The sequence below is a fragment of the Scatophagus argus genome, chromosome 16 (assembly GCF_020382885.2).
Source record: "Scatophagus argus isolate fScaArg1 chromosome 16, fScaArg1.pri, whole genome shotgun sequence".
NCBI classification, from domain to species: Eukaryota; Metazoa; Chordata; class Actinopteri; family Scatophagidae; genus Scatophagus; species Scatophagus argus.
The window spans coordinates 16,197,607-16,210,838 of NC_058508.1; the positions used below are offsets into that span (position 1 = coordinate 16,197,607).

At 42.6% G+C, this 13,232-nt stretch overlaps 2 protein-coding genes across 5 annotated transcripts in view; one reads left to right on the forward strand and one right to left on the reverse strand.

Moving 5' to 3' along the window:
• Positions 1 to 7,976, forward strand: part of rhbdf1a (rhomboid 5 homolog 1a (Drosophila)) — a 32,956-nt gene extending 24,980 nt beyond the window's left edge. For 2 of the 4 annotated variants that reach the window (XM_046416026.1, XM_046416025.1), the window contains 16 exons: positions 53 to 160; positions 1,500 to 1,713; positions 1,903 to 2,109; positions 2,291 to 2,413; positions 2,523 to 2,686; positions 3,070 to 3,321; positions 3,439 to 3,550; positions 3,643 to 3,717; positions 3,835 to 3,996; positions 4,109 to 4,209; positions 4,317 to 4,380; positions 4,618 to 4,712; positions 4,858 to 4,933; positions 5,182 to 5,282; positions 6,207 to 6,360; positions 6,536 to 7,976. In XM_046416026.1, coding sequence (XP_046271982.1) covers positions 53 to 160; positions 1,500 to 1,713; positions 1,903 to 2,109; positions 2,291 to 2,413; positions 2,523 to 2,686; positions 3,070 to 3,321; positions 3,439 to 3,550; positions 3,643 to 3,717; positions 3,835 to 3,996; positions 4,109 to 4,209; positions 4,317 to 4,380; positions 4,618 to 4,712; positions 4,858 to 4,933; positions 5,182 to 5,282; positions 6,207 to 6,360; positions 6,536 to 6,955 — 2,428 coding nt within the window. In that variant the 3' untranslated portion in view covers positions 6,956 to 7,976. The remainder of the gene's footprint in view (positions 1 to 52; positions 161 to 1,499; positions 1,714 to 1,902; positions 2,110 to 2,290; positions 2,414 to 2,522; positions 2,687 to 3,069; positions 3,322 to 3,438; positions 3,551 to 3,642; positions 3,718 to 3,834; positions 3,997 to 4,108; positions 4,210 to 4,316; positions 4,381 to 4,617; positions 4,713 to 4,857; positions 4,934 to 5,181; positions 5,283 to 6,206; positions 6,361 to 6,535) is intronic. The other 2 variants (XM_046416028.1, XM_046416029.1) reach the window with 2 other exon arrangements.
• Positions 7,977 to 8,098: 122 nt separating this feature from the next.
• On the reverse strand, positions 8,099 to 9,294 carry aanat2 (arylalkylamine N-acetyltransferase 2). The gene is made up of 3 exons (XM_046416047.1): positions 9,065 to 9,294; positions 8,671 to 8,825; positions 8,099 to 8,507 (listed from the first exon to the last, which is right to left on the reverse strand). Exons 1-3 carry the CDS (start codon positions 9,219 to 9,221, stop codon positions 8,202 to 8,204), a joined length of 618 nt encoding a protein of 205 aa, XP_046272003.1. The 5' UTR covers positions 9,222 to 9,294; the 3' UTR covers positions 8,099 to 8,201.
• Positions 9,295 to 13,232: the final 3,938 nt, after the last annotated feature.

The window sequence follows — 13,232 nt, forward strand, 5'->3', positions numbered from 1 at the left end:
TTTCTTCCATTTCTTCCTGCTCACCTGACGGCATTGCTCTGCCTGGTCACAGCAGCAGAAGGGTGCACTTTGAGCGGATTAACACGGTGCCCGTTAAGGGGCAGCGGGCTGCTCGCCGCAGCATCAGGAAGCACCACTCGCTCTCCAGGACCCTGCTCAGGTACGGCAGGAAGTCCCTCACGTGACTGCAAGCATTAGGTTCAGGAGTCAGATGTGTATCCTTAACTTATTTACTGTGAGGGAATAAGTGAGTATACTGTATGTATGTCAAGTTAATGCTGACATGATTTTGCTGATGCTGCTCTAAAAATAAGATTTTTATTGACTAAGTGTTATGTATGATACATGCGTTGCACAAAGACTTCTTTTTAAATGAGTCAGAAGAGGACCCGAAACCAAAAGCATTTTTCTGTTACAAGTTCCTCTTCATTCAGAGTTACAGGCCACACATTTCCCCCACAGATCTGTCAAACAGCATTCTTAACAAGAAGTTGTTGCTTCTGAATGTAACTTAGTGAGACAACATTTTAAAGCAGGCCAGGTCTGATGGCTGCTTCAGTGGACGCTGATTAGATAAGTCTGGGCCATGACTGTGTTCAGCCACGCTCATAGATACCACGGTTAGCGACGCTTTGTCCTCCGCTGCAAACAAAAGCACACATATGCTAAGATATTCGCTTTGCAATCATGTCACTCACCCATATTTTGGGGACACATGACCAGGCCACCATCAAAACCAATTCACTGAAAGAAAGTGTTGAGACTGAGGTGGCGAGAAAAGATTTGAACCAAACTTCATTGAGCGTCCATTCTGCAGCTGGTAATTAGTGGAGAAAGAGCTAGCTCACCCGAACTTTCCTTTGAAGAATGTTTCCACTTCCACTTCCTGCCCTCGGGGGTGCAGTAACATTGTTTGCTCTGGTACTGATTAGGCTTCAGCGTCCACAACGTGATTGCAAGTAAATTCATCAGGGTTTGGTGGAAGGACCTAATGTGGAGAGTGGAGAAGGGCATAATTAAGACCTCAGGAAAAAAAAATCTTGCATTCTCTGTGTGAATTGGATTTGCTCTCTGCGTGTGTCAGTTAAGATTAGGAAAATCTGAATGGGTCAGATTTTAGTTGCAGCATCAGAATTTCAGTAAAGCCTCTTCTTCTTTCTCTCTTTGAACACTGACTCTCCATCATGCATTCAGCATGCGTGAGAGTGTGTGTGGCTACCTTTCTTTCCCAGTGTGTCTGGACATAAACATGCCCAGGCTTGTTCCCTCCATTACTTGGTCTATCTAGGGCATGTTTTTTACATCCCCGGAAGCGCAGTCTTATCAGTCCCACATGTTTGCCAACCCACTCCTCCACAAGGCTCTTCAGAAGATCTCCGATGAGGGCGTCCACATCTCTTTGACACAATTCACCATGCCAGATAGCATACACTATCACTGTGAGAAATGAAGCAGGTGTTTTGTGATTTGAGCTGAAAGGTCAGTGTTTGTGGTGTTAGGGGAACAGCGGACTGGTTTGGGGTCAGCAAGGATGGCGATGCTACTCAGAAATGGCAGAGGAAAAGCCTGCGCCACTGCAGCCTGCGCTACGGCAAGCTGAAACCCCAGGTGATCCGAGAGATGGATCTGCCCAGCCAGGACAACATCTCCTTAACCAGCACTGAGACTCCACCTCCTCTTTATGTCCCCTCCTCACAGCATGGCATGCAAAAGGTAAAGGAATGTACTGTTTGAACATACTGATGTTCTTGAATATATCAACTGGGACATGAGTTTGGCACACAGGTGCATTAAGACCAAATATTTGACTTACACTGAGCCTCTTGTGTTAAATGATCTTTAGCAGCTTGGTAAGATATGTCTCTTTCTAACTTCCTACTTGTTGAACCCTTCGCTCTTCAGATTGTGGACCCATTGGCCCGAGGACGAGCCTTTCGTATGGTGGAGGAGGTGGATGGCTACAGTGTGCCTCAGACTCCCATCACCCCTGGAGCCACTTCGCTTTGCTCCTTCACCAGCTCTCGCTCAGGTCTCAACCGGCTGCCTCGCCGACGCAAGAGGGAGTCCGTGGCGAAGATGAGCTTTCGGGCCGCAGCAGCACTCGTTAAGGTGAATGAGGAGGGACGAGATCCACCGAACACGTTAGCTGCAAATATGTGCATATATCCAATACACAGGAAAATAAGAGTAACAAATCACTTTTATCTCTCATTTTATTGATACTATTATTGCTTTGTAACCAGCTGTGATGGAAAGATCACCATTATGAATGTGTGTGGGTGTTTCTCAGGGGCGCTCGTTACGGGAAAGCACGCTAAGACGGGCTCAAAGACGCAGCTTCACCCCTGCCAGCTTCATGGAGGAGGACATGGTTGACTTTCCTGATGAACTGGACACATCTTTCTTCGCCAGAGTAAGGCAGAAAAAAAACTTTCATTGTTGTTATGTTGTTAATAATAATAATCCTGCCTTTAATAATTGATTTGATTCTGATTTGTTTCTTTCCATAACTTTCACTCCAGGATATTCTGATGCAGGAGGAATTGTCCACGTACGCAGACGAGGTGTTTGAGTCTCCGTCCGAGGCGGCCATGAAAGAGGCAGAGCCCAGCAGCAAGAAGGATGAGACGGAGCTGACAGGCAGCGCCTTAGATAAGACAGAGCTGGAGAGAAGTCACCTCATGCTGTGAGTTATTATACTGTGGCCACAGTGTTAGTCATTCAGACTGTTTTTAAAATAATCATTAACACCCATCATGTTACTGGTAAGCAGTTTTTATGCTGGGTTTTGCCCATAATGTCAAACCAGCAAATGAGCCAGTATGAGTAGACATAAATAAAGCAAACTAAAGGTTTTCTCTGCTCTGTTGCTAACCAGTCTGACAACAACATCAATATATTGATCAGGTTGATGTTGTGGGCAAACGATCTGCTTGAACTTTTGAAAATAGTCACGTGTTAAAAATCAATTTCAAAAATCTCAGATAATGTATACATGATGAAAAAGGTAAAGCTAAGCTGGTGCATCCCTCTCTCTGTTTTGTCTCCTCTGTTGTACTGTTGTACCAGACCTTTGGAACGAGGGTGGCGTAAAGCCAAAGAAGGAACTCCAGGACCACCAAAGGTGCCCTTGCGGCAGGAGGTGGTGAGTGTTACAGGACAGCGACGTGGGCAGCGCATTGTTGTACCCGTCAAGAAGCTTTTCGCCCGAGAGAAGAGGCCTTATGGACTGGGCATGGTAGGGAAGCTCACAAACCGCACCTATCGCAAGCGTATTGACAGCTACGTCAAGAGGCAGATAGAGGACATGGATGACCACAGGTACTGGACATCACATATCTGACTAATGAGTCCTTTCACTCAGTGAATGACACCGATGGATGATAAGTGCTGCTGTTTTTGTTTCTTATTTAAGCTTACACTCTCTGTCTTCACTAGGCCTTTTTTTACATACTGGATCACCTTCGTCCATTTGCTCATCACCATCTTGGCTGTATGCATCTATGGCATTGCGCCAGTAGGCTTCTCCCAGCATGAGACGGTTGATTCTGTGAGTGACAGCAGTATTTTTTTGTTCGCAATATTTTCGTCTCATTATGACTCATTTCATGTTGACTGCGATTTGTTCGTCTTCTGATTTAGGTTTTAAGAAACAAAGGTGTGTATGAAAATGTCAAGTTTGTGCAGCAGGAGAACTTTTGGATCGGGCCGGGTTCGGTAAGCACTCCTCTTTCCACTGCGTTTTACAGACAAAAAAAAAAAAAAACAAGAATTCAAGCGATAATCACCTGCATCATAATCGGGATTGTTTCCACCTTATCTATCCATTCTTAGGAATCTCTGATCCACTTGGGGGCCAAATACTCTCCATGCATGCGGCAGGACAAGCAGGTGCATGATCTTATCAGGGCAAAGAGAGATATCGAACGAAACTCAGCCTGCTGTGTGCGCAACGATCGCTCTGGCTGTGTCCAAACCTCAGAGGAGGAATGCTCGGTCGGTAAACAAACTCACAAATTTTTATTTGTGTTCCTTGACTTAAATAATTCAGCGACAGATAAAAGCTGTGGGCAGTTCTAAGCTTTCCTATTTGTGCTTTTATTTCTAGAGTACTCTTGCTGTGTGGGTAAAGTGGCCGAGGCATTCCAGCACTCCCCAGTTAAACGGTAAAGACAGACAGCATGGCTCTGTGTGCCATCAGGATCCCAGGTAAGATATAATAGTATAGTTTTTCGGTTTCAAATTGCAGGGTATAAACTGAATGATACTGGCTGGTAAATATAACACATGCATATTGTTTGTCTTTGTCATCACAGGATATGTTTAGAGCCTGCTTCAGTATCACCTCATGAATGGCCCGATGACATCACCAAATGGCCAGTGAGTACGGTCAAAATCTCTGGCACTCAAACATAAGGTGGCTTAGAGATTTTAAAGCAGTCTGAAAAAGTGTACCACAGATGATTACAAAATTACGAAAAAATCCACAAAAACAAGAGATCTTCTGTTTTGGTTTTAATGTGAGTTAACGGGGAGAGATTTCTGTGTTTCAATGAATCTTAAAAACCTTAAATCACTGCTATAAAAAACTAAAAAAAAATCTGTTGTGGGTTTTAGATTTGTACCAGGTACAGCACAGGGAACCACACCAACCTGCCTCATATAGACTGTACCATCACAGGCCGACCGTGCTGCATCGGAACCAAAGGGAGGTGAGAAGAGTCTGGAATGAACCTTTGAATGAACCATTTATCCTACAGACTGTAAAGACACACCATGTATGACAAATTCACTTCATTGCTTTCAGTAATTTAGTAACTGCTGTTTCTATTTCTTTTTCTTCATTTCTGTTTTGAGGTGTGAAATCACCTCTCGAGAATATTGTGACTTCATGAAGGGCTACTTTCATGAGGAGGCAACTCTCTGCTCACAAGTAAGTCACTTTCCCCTTATTATGCACATTATGAGACACGAGGCTTTTCATTTAAAAAGTGCGCAAACTTAATGTGCTGCATCTGTTTTTATTTATGGTGTACTATTTTGTGTACTTCCTGAATACCAAAACAGGATAAGTGAGAGCCCAAGTATTTCCGTGTGGGGACTGTGTGAATCACTTTATTTGCATTTCATTTATGAGGTTAGATGCATTAACCGTACTTCCTTTTCTGTGTCGTACTTTAGGTGCACTGCATGGATGATGTATGTGGACTGTTGCCTTTCCTCAACCCTGAGATCCCAGATCAGTTTTACAGACTCTGGCTCTCACTTTTCCTGCATGCTGGGTGAGTCTGTAGCTGCCAGGATCGTGGAAAGTAGCTTTGCTTATTTTATTGCCTGAGGTCTTCCTGGTAAATAAAACGAACAAAACAGGGAGGTGTGCCGTATATGATTGTGTCATTGACAGTTATATCCAGAGAGAGTTTTTAGTCAAATTGTTTTGTTTTTTGTAGTCAGATTAAAACAAAAGTAGGCGAAAAAAAAATGTGTAGAGCTTAATACCTGATGGTATGAATAAAAGCAAATCTTGCTAACCAGAAGGAGATAAAGTCTGAGTCTAACACACTAAATCAGTGTTTGCAGGGACGGTCTTTGCACCCTGCTGTGAGGAACAGGATGATTAAAAGATCAGAATCAGAGTCACGTTTATTGGCCAGATATATTTAGCATGTACAAGGAAATTGACTCCAGTTGTCAGTAGCTCCTGGTGTCCTCATAGTCACATCACAGCAAAAAAAAAAAAAAACACCAAAAGATAAAGAGACGTTCTGCAAATATGTAAAGGAAAGATATAAAAATAAGATTAAGAATAAGCAGCAAAACAAAATAAACTAGACGTACATCACTGGCTACCAGCTTTAACTGGGAAAAAGTATTTAACCAAAGTGCCTGGACATTCCTGTGATAAAAGAAGTCAGTCAGTGAGCACAAAGAGCTGACCTCACTGTGAAGAGGAGCAGTGCTTCATCTTTATGCTGTCTGCTGTCTTTCTCTGAAGTAATTAAGCAAAGTGCCCTCACTACACGAACTCATTACGCTTCAGTGAGATAGGAACATGTTGAGGGGTTAGCCCCTTCTACACATAGGAATTATCTTCCCAACACGTGCAGCTTTTCACACACACACACACACACACACACACACACACACACACACGGGTACAGCACATTGCATACACATGAGCACTTTGTCCATTTCTGTCCTCCCAGGATCCTTCACTGCCTGGTGTCGGTGGCTTTCCAGATGACCATCCTGAGGGACCTGGAGAAGCTGGCGGGCTGGCTGCGCATCTCAATCATTTACATCCTCAGTGGCATCACGGGCAACTTGGCTTCAGCCATCTTCCTGCCTTACAGAGCGGAGGTGATCGCCTGTCAGACACTCACAAAATATCACAGCATATTTATGAGTCCAAGATTTCTCTTTGGGAGATGATCTGGAACACCATATAACGTAAATAGCTTTAAAATTGTGTTCGAGATGTTTGTGAACGTGCGTGTGGCGGCTTACGGTCCTCTCTCTGCTGTCCTTGCTTCAGGTGGGGCCAGCCGGCTCTCAGTTTGGGATCCTGGCCTGTCTGTTTGTGGAGTTGTTTCAGAGCTGGCAGATCCTCGCCCAGCCCTGGAGGGCCTTCACCAAACTGCTGTGTGTGGTGCTCTTCCTCTTTGCCTTCGGGCTGTTGCCCTGGATCGACAACTTTGCCCACATTTGCGGCTTCATATCCGGCTTCTTCCTGTCCTTTGCCTTCTTGCCCTACATCAGCTTCGGCCGCATGGACCTGTACCGCAAACGCTGTCAGATCATCGTCTTCCTGCTGGTGTTTGTCGGGCTCTTTTCAGGCCTTGTGGTGCTCTTCTACGTCTACCCAATCAAGTGTGAATGGTGCGAGCTGCTCACCTGCATCCCTTTCACGGACAAATTCTGCGAGAAGTACGACCTCAACGCTCACCTTCACTGAAATGTGGACAAGTGTGGGGGACGACAGGAGGGTGTCAGGTTCAAGAGATCAAGAGACGTGGACTAACAGGTGATATCAGCCAGTCTGTGTCTCCACTCTGCCCCTTTGTGACTTGGGGCGGGACTGTCCCCTCCTCTGTGAACAGTGACAATGTACTTGTGTTTTTTTTACTCTGTCTGTATGAATACCCGTGGCACTCATCTTAAGGACTTCCTTTAATCACCTCCCTTCACCGACAGTCATTGTCACTTCTTCACTGTCCAGTGAAACAAAAGTATGGCACTTCTGAACCTCATCAAAGCTCCCAGCTGCCCTTTACTTGTGAGGCCGGATTTCGAGAAGTCAAGTGCTGGAAAAGAGAGAGGGATTTTTTTTTTTTTACATTAGCACTCCAGACAAAGGTTTTATTGTTGTTATTATTCAGGCAACCTCATACAGAAGCAGGGACAAAACTCATGATACCTTTGGTGCCTTGTTGATAAATGTACCAACTACTGCCATATTTTTGTTACATTATGCTGAGCACTCGAATGTTTTCCTTTATTTGTTTATTGCTTCTCGAGAAGTGATGATTGTTTTGAACACGGTAGTGTTTTAGCTACCTGTCTACTCACATGTAACTGAAAACAACAGTAAAAAAAAAAAAAATCTACAAACTAAAATGGTCTGTGACTTTTGTCTCAATTACCAGACCGCGCCTGTCGAAGATTTTGTTATAGTTTATTCAAATTGCACAGCAAAGAAACAGCAAATTTCTGCTACAGATTTTCATTCGAAGCATTTTTGACTATCAGCACAATCAGTATGTACATCTTAAGGTAACTCACTTTTACAGTAATGAATTCGTCACACCTTTGGGTTGATATGGTTTACCAAAATAGAACAGTTCCAGTTGAAATGCTGTAAATTATCAATTAATTGCACTGATTACATTACAAACAGCAATTTGTGAATGACTTGACAAATAAATACCAACCAAAAAATAAACGGGGGGGAAATAAAACAACATAAGGAATATAATCTGACGTCCTCTCACAGTCCTGGCTCCTCGTTCAGTGAGATACCGTGAGATGTTGACAGTAGGAGGTCCAGTAAGACCTTGTTACCGACACTGAAACCAGTCCACCAGTGCATACTGGCTGGGCACCTCTATCTGTCCATTTGTCGGCTGCATTTTAATCTTTCCTGCCCTGAGTCCTTGTTGGAGGTGATTAAGTGGAAGGAGGGTTAGGCGGGGGCTGACGATCTAGCAGCCGCTGTTCCGCCGTGCGTACGCCTGCCCACCGAGCATGTACTCCATCTCCTGGAAGTGCATGTTGGATATGGAGATGGCTGACGGCCCCCTCTTCTTGAAGCCTGCCTTGAGGTAGAAGGGCACAAGGAAGTCCTCGCAGATCAGCAGAGCTCGGCGGAGGCCCGGCATACAGCGCAGGTACTGCAAATAGCGCCACAGGAGGATTGAGCCCTTGCCTTGCTGGCGACAGTGGCGATGCACTGAAAGCACGTGGATGTGCACAGTGGGGGTGTCTGGGACATGCTGAGTCATTGCCTCCTGGATAAAGGAGGATTACACAGAAACATGAGCTATGTCAAAATACAAACAAACTATGAGCCAAAATTCACATGCATCAGGGGAGGTTTGAATTAGTGATTGACATGGAAAAGCAATCATATTGCCCTGATTACACAGTTTCTACGCTGTTTGTTTGTCACACCTGTGAAAGCCTCTCCTTGTCCCAGCCAGAGCCGATGATAAAAGCTACCAGCTGTCCCTCCTCAAACCAGCCCAGTGACAGCTCAGGACACTGACCCAGGAAGTTAAGCACCTCATCCAGGGTAAGTGGACACTCTCCAGACACAGAGACAAATGCTGGAGGGGGGGGTGAGAAGAACCAAATCATACAGTGGGTCATCAGATCAGCAGACTACAGGATGACAGACATATTTTTTCCAAGTTAAAACTGGCGCTGAGATGATGCTAAACAAATATTTAAGACATGTATGCGTTTATTGATATGAAAAGTACAGCGTATTGCCCTCGTACACTTTTGACAGAAGTGTTAAATCACATATCAGGTTAGTTAGATGGCAAACAGAAACATGACTTACCTTCTCTCTCAATCTCAAACACACTGATGGCGTCCTGTGGCGTGAGATTCCTGAACTCGCTGGCAGGAAGTGTATGTCGTCTCTGTCGCAGGGGGCTGACGGGGGTCTTCAGAAAGAATGGCTTGAGAAAGGGTGAACCACTGACCTGCTGTGTCATGATGTCTTAATAATACAAAAGGATCTGAATATTTGTTTAAACGCTGGTCTATGTTCTTCTTTTCCAGCCTCCTGCAGTACAACGTTCTGGTGATGCTATCAGTATTGCAGTCAGTCAAACCCTGCCACCAAACCTTCCGTCTTCTCTGGTTGTCCTAAAGCTCTGAATGTAAGGTAAGTCGCCTCAGTAGGCAAGATGCTGACCTTCTTGTCCCTCGTGCTGTCTCCTCCTCCACCTCCTCTTCCTCTCTGATCTCATATTGCAAAGTGGTCACCTCAAAGTAGAATAGCTGTCTGTGCACGTGTCTCCAAAGTCTCTAAATCCCCTGCTCTAAACTGACAGACATCTCACGCCTGGGTTTTTTTTTTTATTTTGTGATTTCTATTCTTTTTAAACGTTTCAGTTCACAGACAGCCAATTCTGTAGTTGCAGCTTTTCTTTGGGGGGTATTATAATAATTAGAAACTGATTTGAATTAACCTCAACTTGATAGCAATCATTCTATATTTCTCACACCTTAATTAGGAAAATCTTTAGCTTAGTCAGTATGTGATGGGTATCTTTATGTGATGATGAGATTTTATGCCACACTGGATCAGAATAATTCGGGCATTAATTATCTTTTCTCAATAGGAAAAAGCCGTTCTCAAAATGTGTTAGTTTTCACTTCGCACATGTGTATTGCACACATGTACAAGTGTTTCAGGGTGGGGATGAGCGAGACTTGGTGTGACTGGATGCTGTGACAGGCTGATGTGGGCTAATTTAACTTCACTGAGTGAGAGGGGGGAGATTTGTGTGGATTACTGTTGGGATGATTTCATGCCTCAAAGAGGTTTAGCGCAGAGTAATTAAATGAGAGAGCATTTGCTTTGACTGCCCTGAGTTAAACCTGTTTACACCGACTTGTTTGACTGTCAACACACAGATGAATCCTGTAAGTTGACATATAAATTAGTGTTTGTTATGGAAAGATAATCCCAAAGCTCTATAGTCTGTATTCTCTCTATAAATTCTAATCTAATGGAAAATATGGTCCAGTCTTTTTAATGGTGATTGTGCAAATAATAGTTTGAATCAGTATTTTTGGTTGATTTAACTTGTCCAAAAGTTTTTCTTTCTCTGTCGCCTGAAAATTATCAAAGTAAACAAGCCTGCTTTTGAGGTGGTCGTAGCTTGTTTCTCTGCACGAAAACAGGTTCCCACCTCACTCACCTGGCTTCAGGCTTAGCCCTAATATTGTTCAATGTAGCCTCAAGAGATCAAACCAAAATAGAATTATTTCAAGGATTACTGTTTCCTCCACTCCGACGTCATGGGGACAGCTGGCCAATCACAAATACGCTAACATCTCTGCTCGTGAGATCGTCAGATGTTAGCGACCAGCACATACACTGTTGTCCAGAGATGACCTTTTCTGACTTGCAGTTCTGGCAGTCTTTGTGGCCTGTGAGGGGAGGGGAGCAATCTGAAATAATTCCTCATGACCTCTTAAAACATCCTGTTATGGCCTACGGAATGACAAGGTCGAGTTTTGAGAATGCCAGACACTTGTTTCAGATTTTCAGACAACCTAATAAATTCAGAAAGCGTTTAGGAAAGGAGACAGGGGTTTGGCCCTTGAGTCTGTGAATGCCACACTTGAAACCTAATTAAACTCATAGTTTTTACTTCACCCAGTGACCGTCTTTAGCTGACAGTGTCATAGACCCTAATCTCATTTGCAGAGCGTGTGTGTATGTGTGTTCACATACACTTGCACACACATTTTCACAGTGTATTATGTTTTTACAGGCAAGCTTGAGGCCACAATGTAACTGAGTCTCCGTTAAACTTTACGCTGGCTTACACCTGTTTGTCCAGAGAGACAGCAGCAGTTAACCAACACCGCAAGGGAATGTCACTATGTTTCAAAGCTGAAATACCTTACACAATTTCAAAATAAAGCATGTGCGTACTATAATGCTGTACAGCAGATCACATATAATCGTACATCAGATAAACTTTTTTTAATACTTACAGGTGTAATCTATCTCTAAATAAAACACTATGTACTGTAACCATACAGGGATCATTATTGGATAAACAGGCTTTTTTAAACAATATTTACAAAAAAATTTTTTTTAATAGGATCAAGATCATAAAACATGAACATAAACCTAGATTTGTTGTTGTCTACTGCTGTGTGCAAAGTCTTTTGGTGATAGCAGGCTATAATCTTGTGTTTTATATGTACATTACTATAATATTTTGCCCTTGATTTGTGTTGAAGTGCACAGCTATGCAGGGAGCTAAACACAGACAATAAAAGTAGGCAGTGGTAACAGTGACAAAAATATTGGAAACAAATTCAATGACACTGATCACAAAACAGAAACCTACTAAACAAAAGTTAGCCCGAACATTTTGTAAAAACAGTTAACTTTAAAGCTTCGAAACTGGACTCACAAAATAATTTAATGCAAACTGTCAAATTAGCTACACTGAGCTTCATGCCAGTAGAAATGTGTCATAAAGTGAAAGATCAAAATGAAAGTAAAATAAGATAAGAATGTTAAACTCTTATCTAAGTTATCCCAGTAAGATTTCCACAGTTATTTAGTTGGAATACTAACTAAACGCAACCTAGTTGTGCCAAACAGCTATCTAGCTAATGTGGCTAATTTGGTTAGCAGGAAGCTGACTGTAGAAAAACTGATCACAAATCAGCAATCACAAAACATCTGTGATAAAAACACCACATAAAGATAATACTCCATTTTTGCACTTTTAAATCCAGTAAACTATTTAAACTATGTCTGGCAAATTTTGCTTGAACAGATGTAACAGTGGCAGTTAAACAGTAACTGCTATCGAAATGTTCCAGGTTTTAGTTGCTACCAGCTAGCTTTAATATTAAGTAACTATGTTAAATTTTATTAGGATCGGGGCTTCTGATTAGCTTAAAATGCCTGTCCTGAGACAAAGATTGTAAATAAGCTTAGTGTGTGTATGTGTGTGCCGGTATTGATCCACTTGGCTCTGAGTCAGCTAATTAATTTGTTGATTGCAGGTTGGACTGTGTTATCCTTCAACCTTCTGGTGACAGAGGTACTTTATTTACTAGCCGCCGTGCCCACAAGTGAACCAATTTAAAGTTTTATGAGGGACATCAAATCTCATTTATTTTCAATACAAGTTGACTAAAGCAATATTACCATACTTTCACAAAAGGCATGTTATGATATCTTTCTCACAGTATTTGACAGAGAGGACCAAAAAGAAATCCTAATCGAGGGTTAATCAGAAACTCTCATGTCCATAAGGCCTTTTGGGTGGAAAATTAACTGAGTTTGTGGTTTTACAGCAGGCCATAGTACATTATAAACTTGCAGTGCAATCAAAGCCAGACAGGACATTTTTTGTTGCATGCTTTGACAGCAGAGGACTAAGTGGACTTCTATGACTTTATCTCTACTATATTCAAACCAGATTCAGACACACAGTGAGGCAGGCTTGCAACAAATTAATAAGAATATTCTCGCTTTGAATTTCAAATTCAAATAAGTTTTAAATATAAGATGATAGTATTGTGTGTCAAAGAGGGAAATCCCATTATTACAGAACACTAACCTCCAGTACCTACTTGTTGGGACATGCACATAATACATTTAATAACTATGGAAAAAATTTCAGAAATGTCGAGTTTGTGCACTGACGTGATTAGTTCACCTCAGGTGACCTCAGTGTCCCTCACACCCTTAGGTTAACAGACTCTGAACGTCTGCAGGTAACAGGATGATCCCCCGATAATGGAGGGGATTGTGCAAAGACAGCTTGCCAGAAAGAGTTTTTATTCTTCTGTTTGTCAAAGTCAAGGCTTACCAGATTTACAAATCTTTCTACATCAATAACAGAGTATTTACCTCAAAGGCGAATTCAGCTAAATTTAGCCTGCACTACACTTCCCTTTCCCAATGGGTATCTAATAATCTTAGATAGATAATCTTACCCTCTTTTCATTATACAGAT

Bases quoted from the DNA above. Each gene is read 5' to 3' on its own strand.
- aanat2 (XM_046416047.1), bottom strand. From the start codon at position 9,221: ATGACACAGCAGGTCAGTGGTTCACCCTTTCTCAAGCCATTCTTTCTG. The intron at 8,826-9,064 runs GTAAGTCATGTT...CCCCCCCTCCAG, and splicing joins GTTTGAGATTGAGAGAGAAG to CATTTGTCTCTGTGTCTGGA. The intron at 8,508-8,670 runs GTGTGACAAACA...TCCTTTATCCAG, and splicing joins ACAAGGAGAGGCTTTCACAG to GAGGCAATGACTCAGCATGT.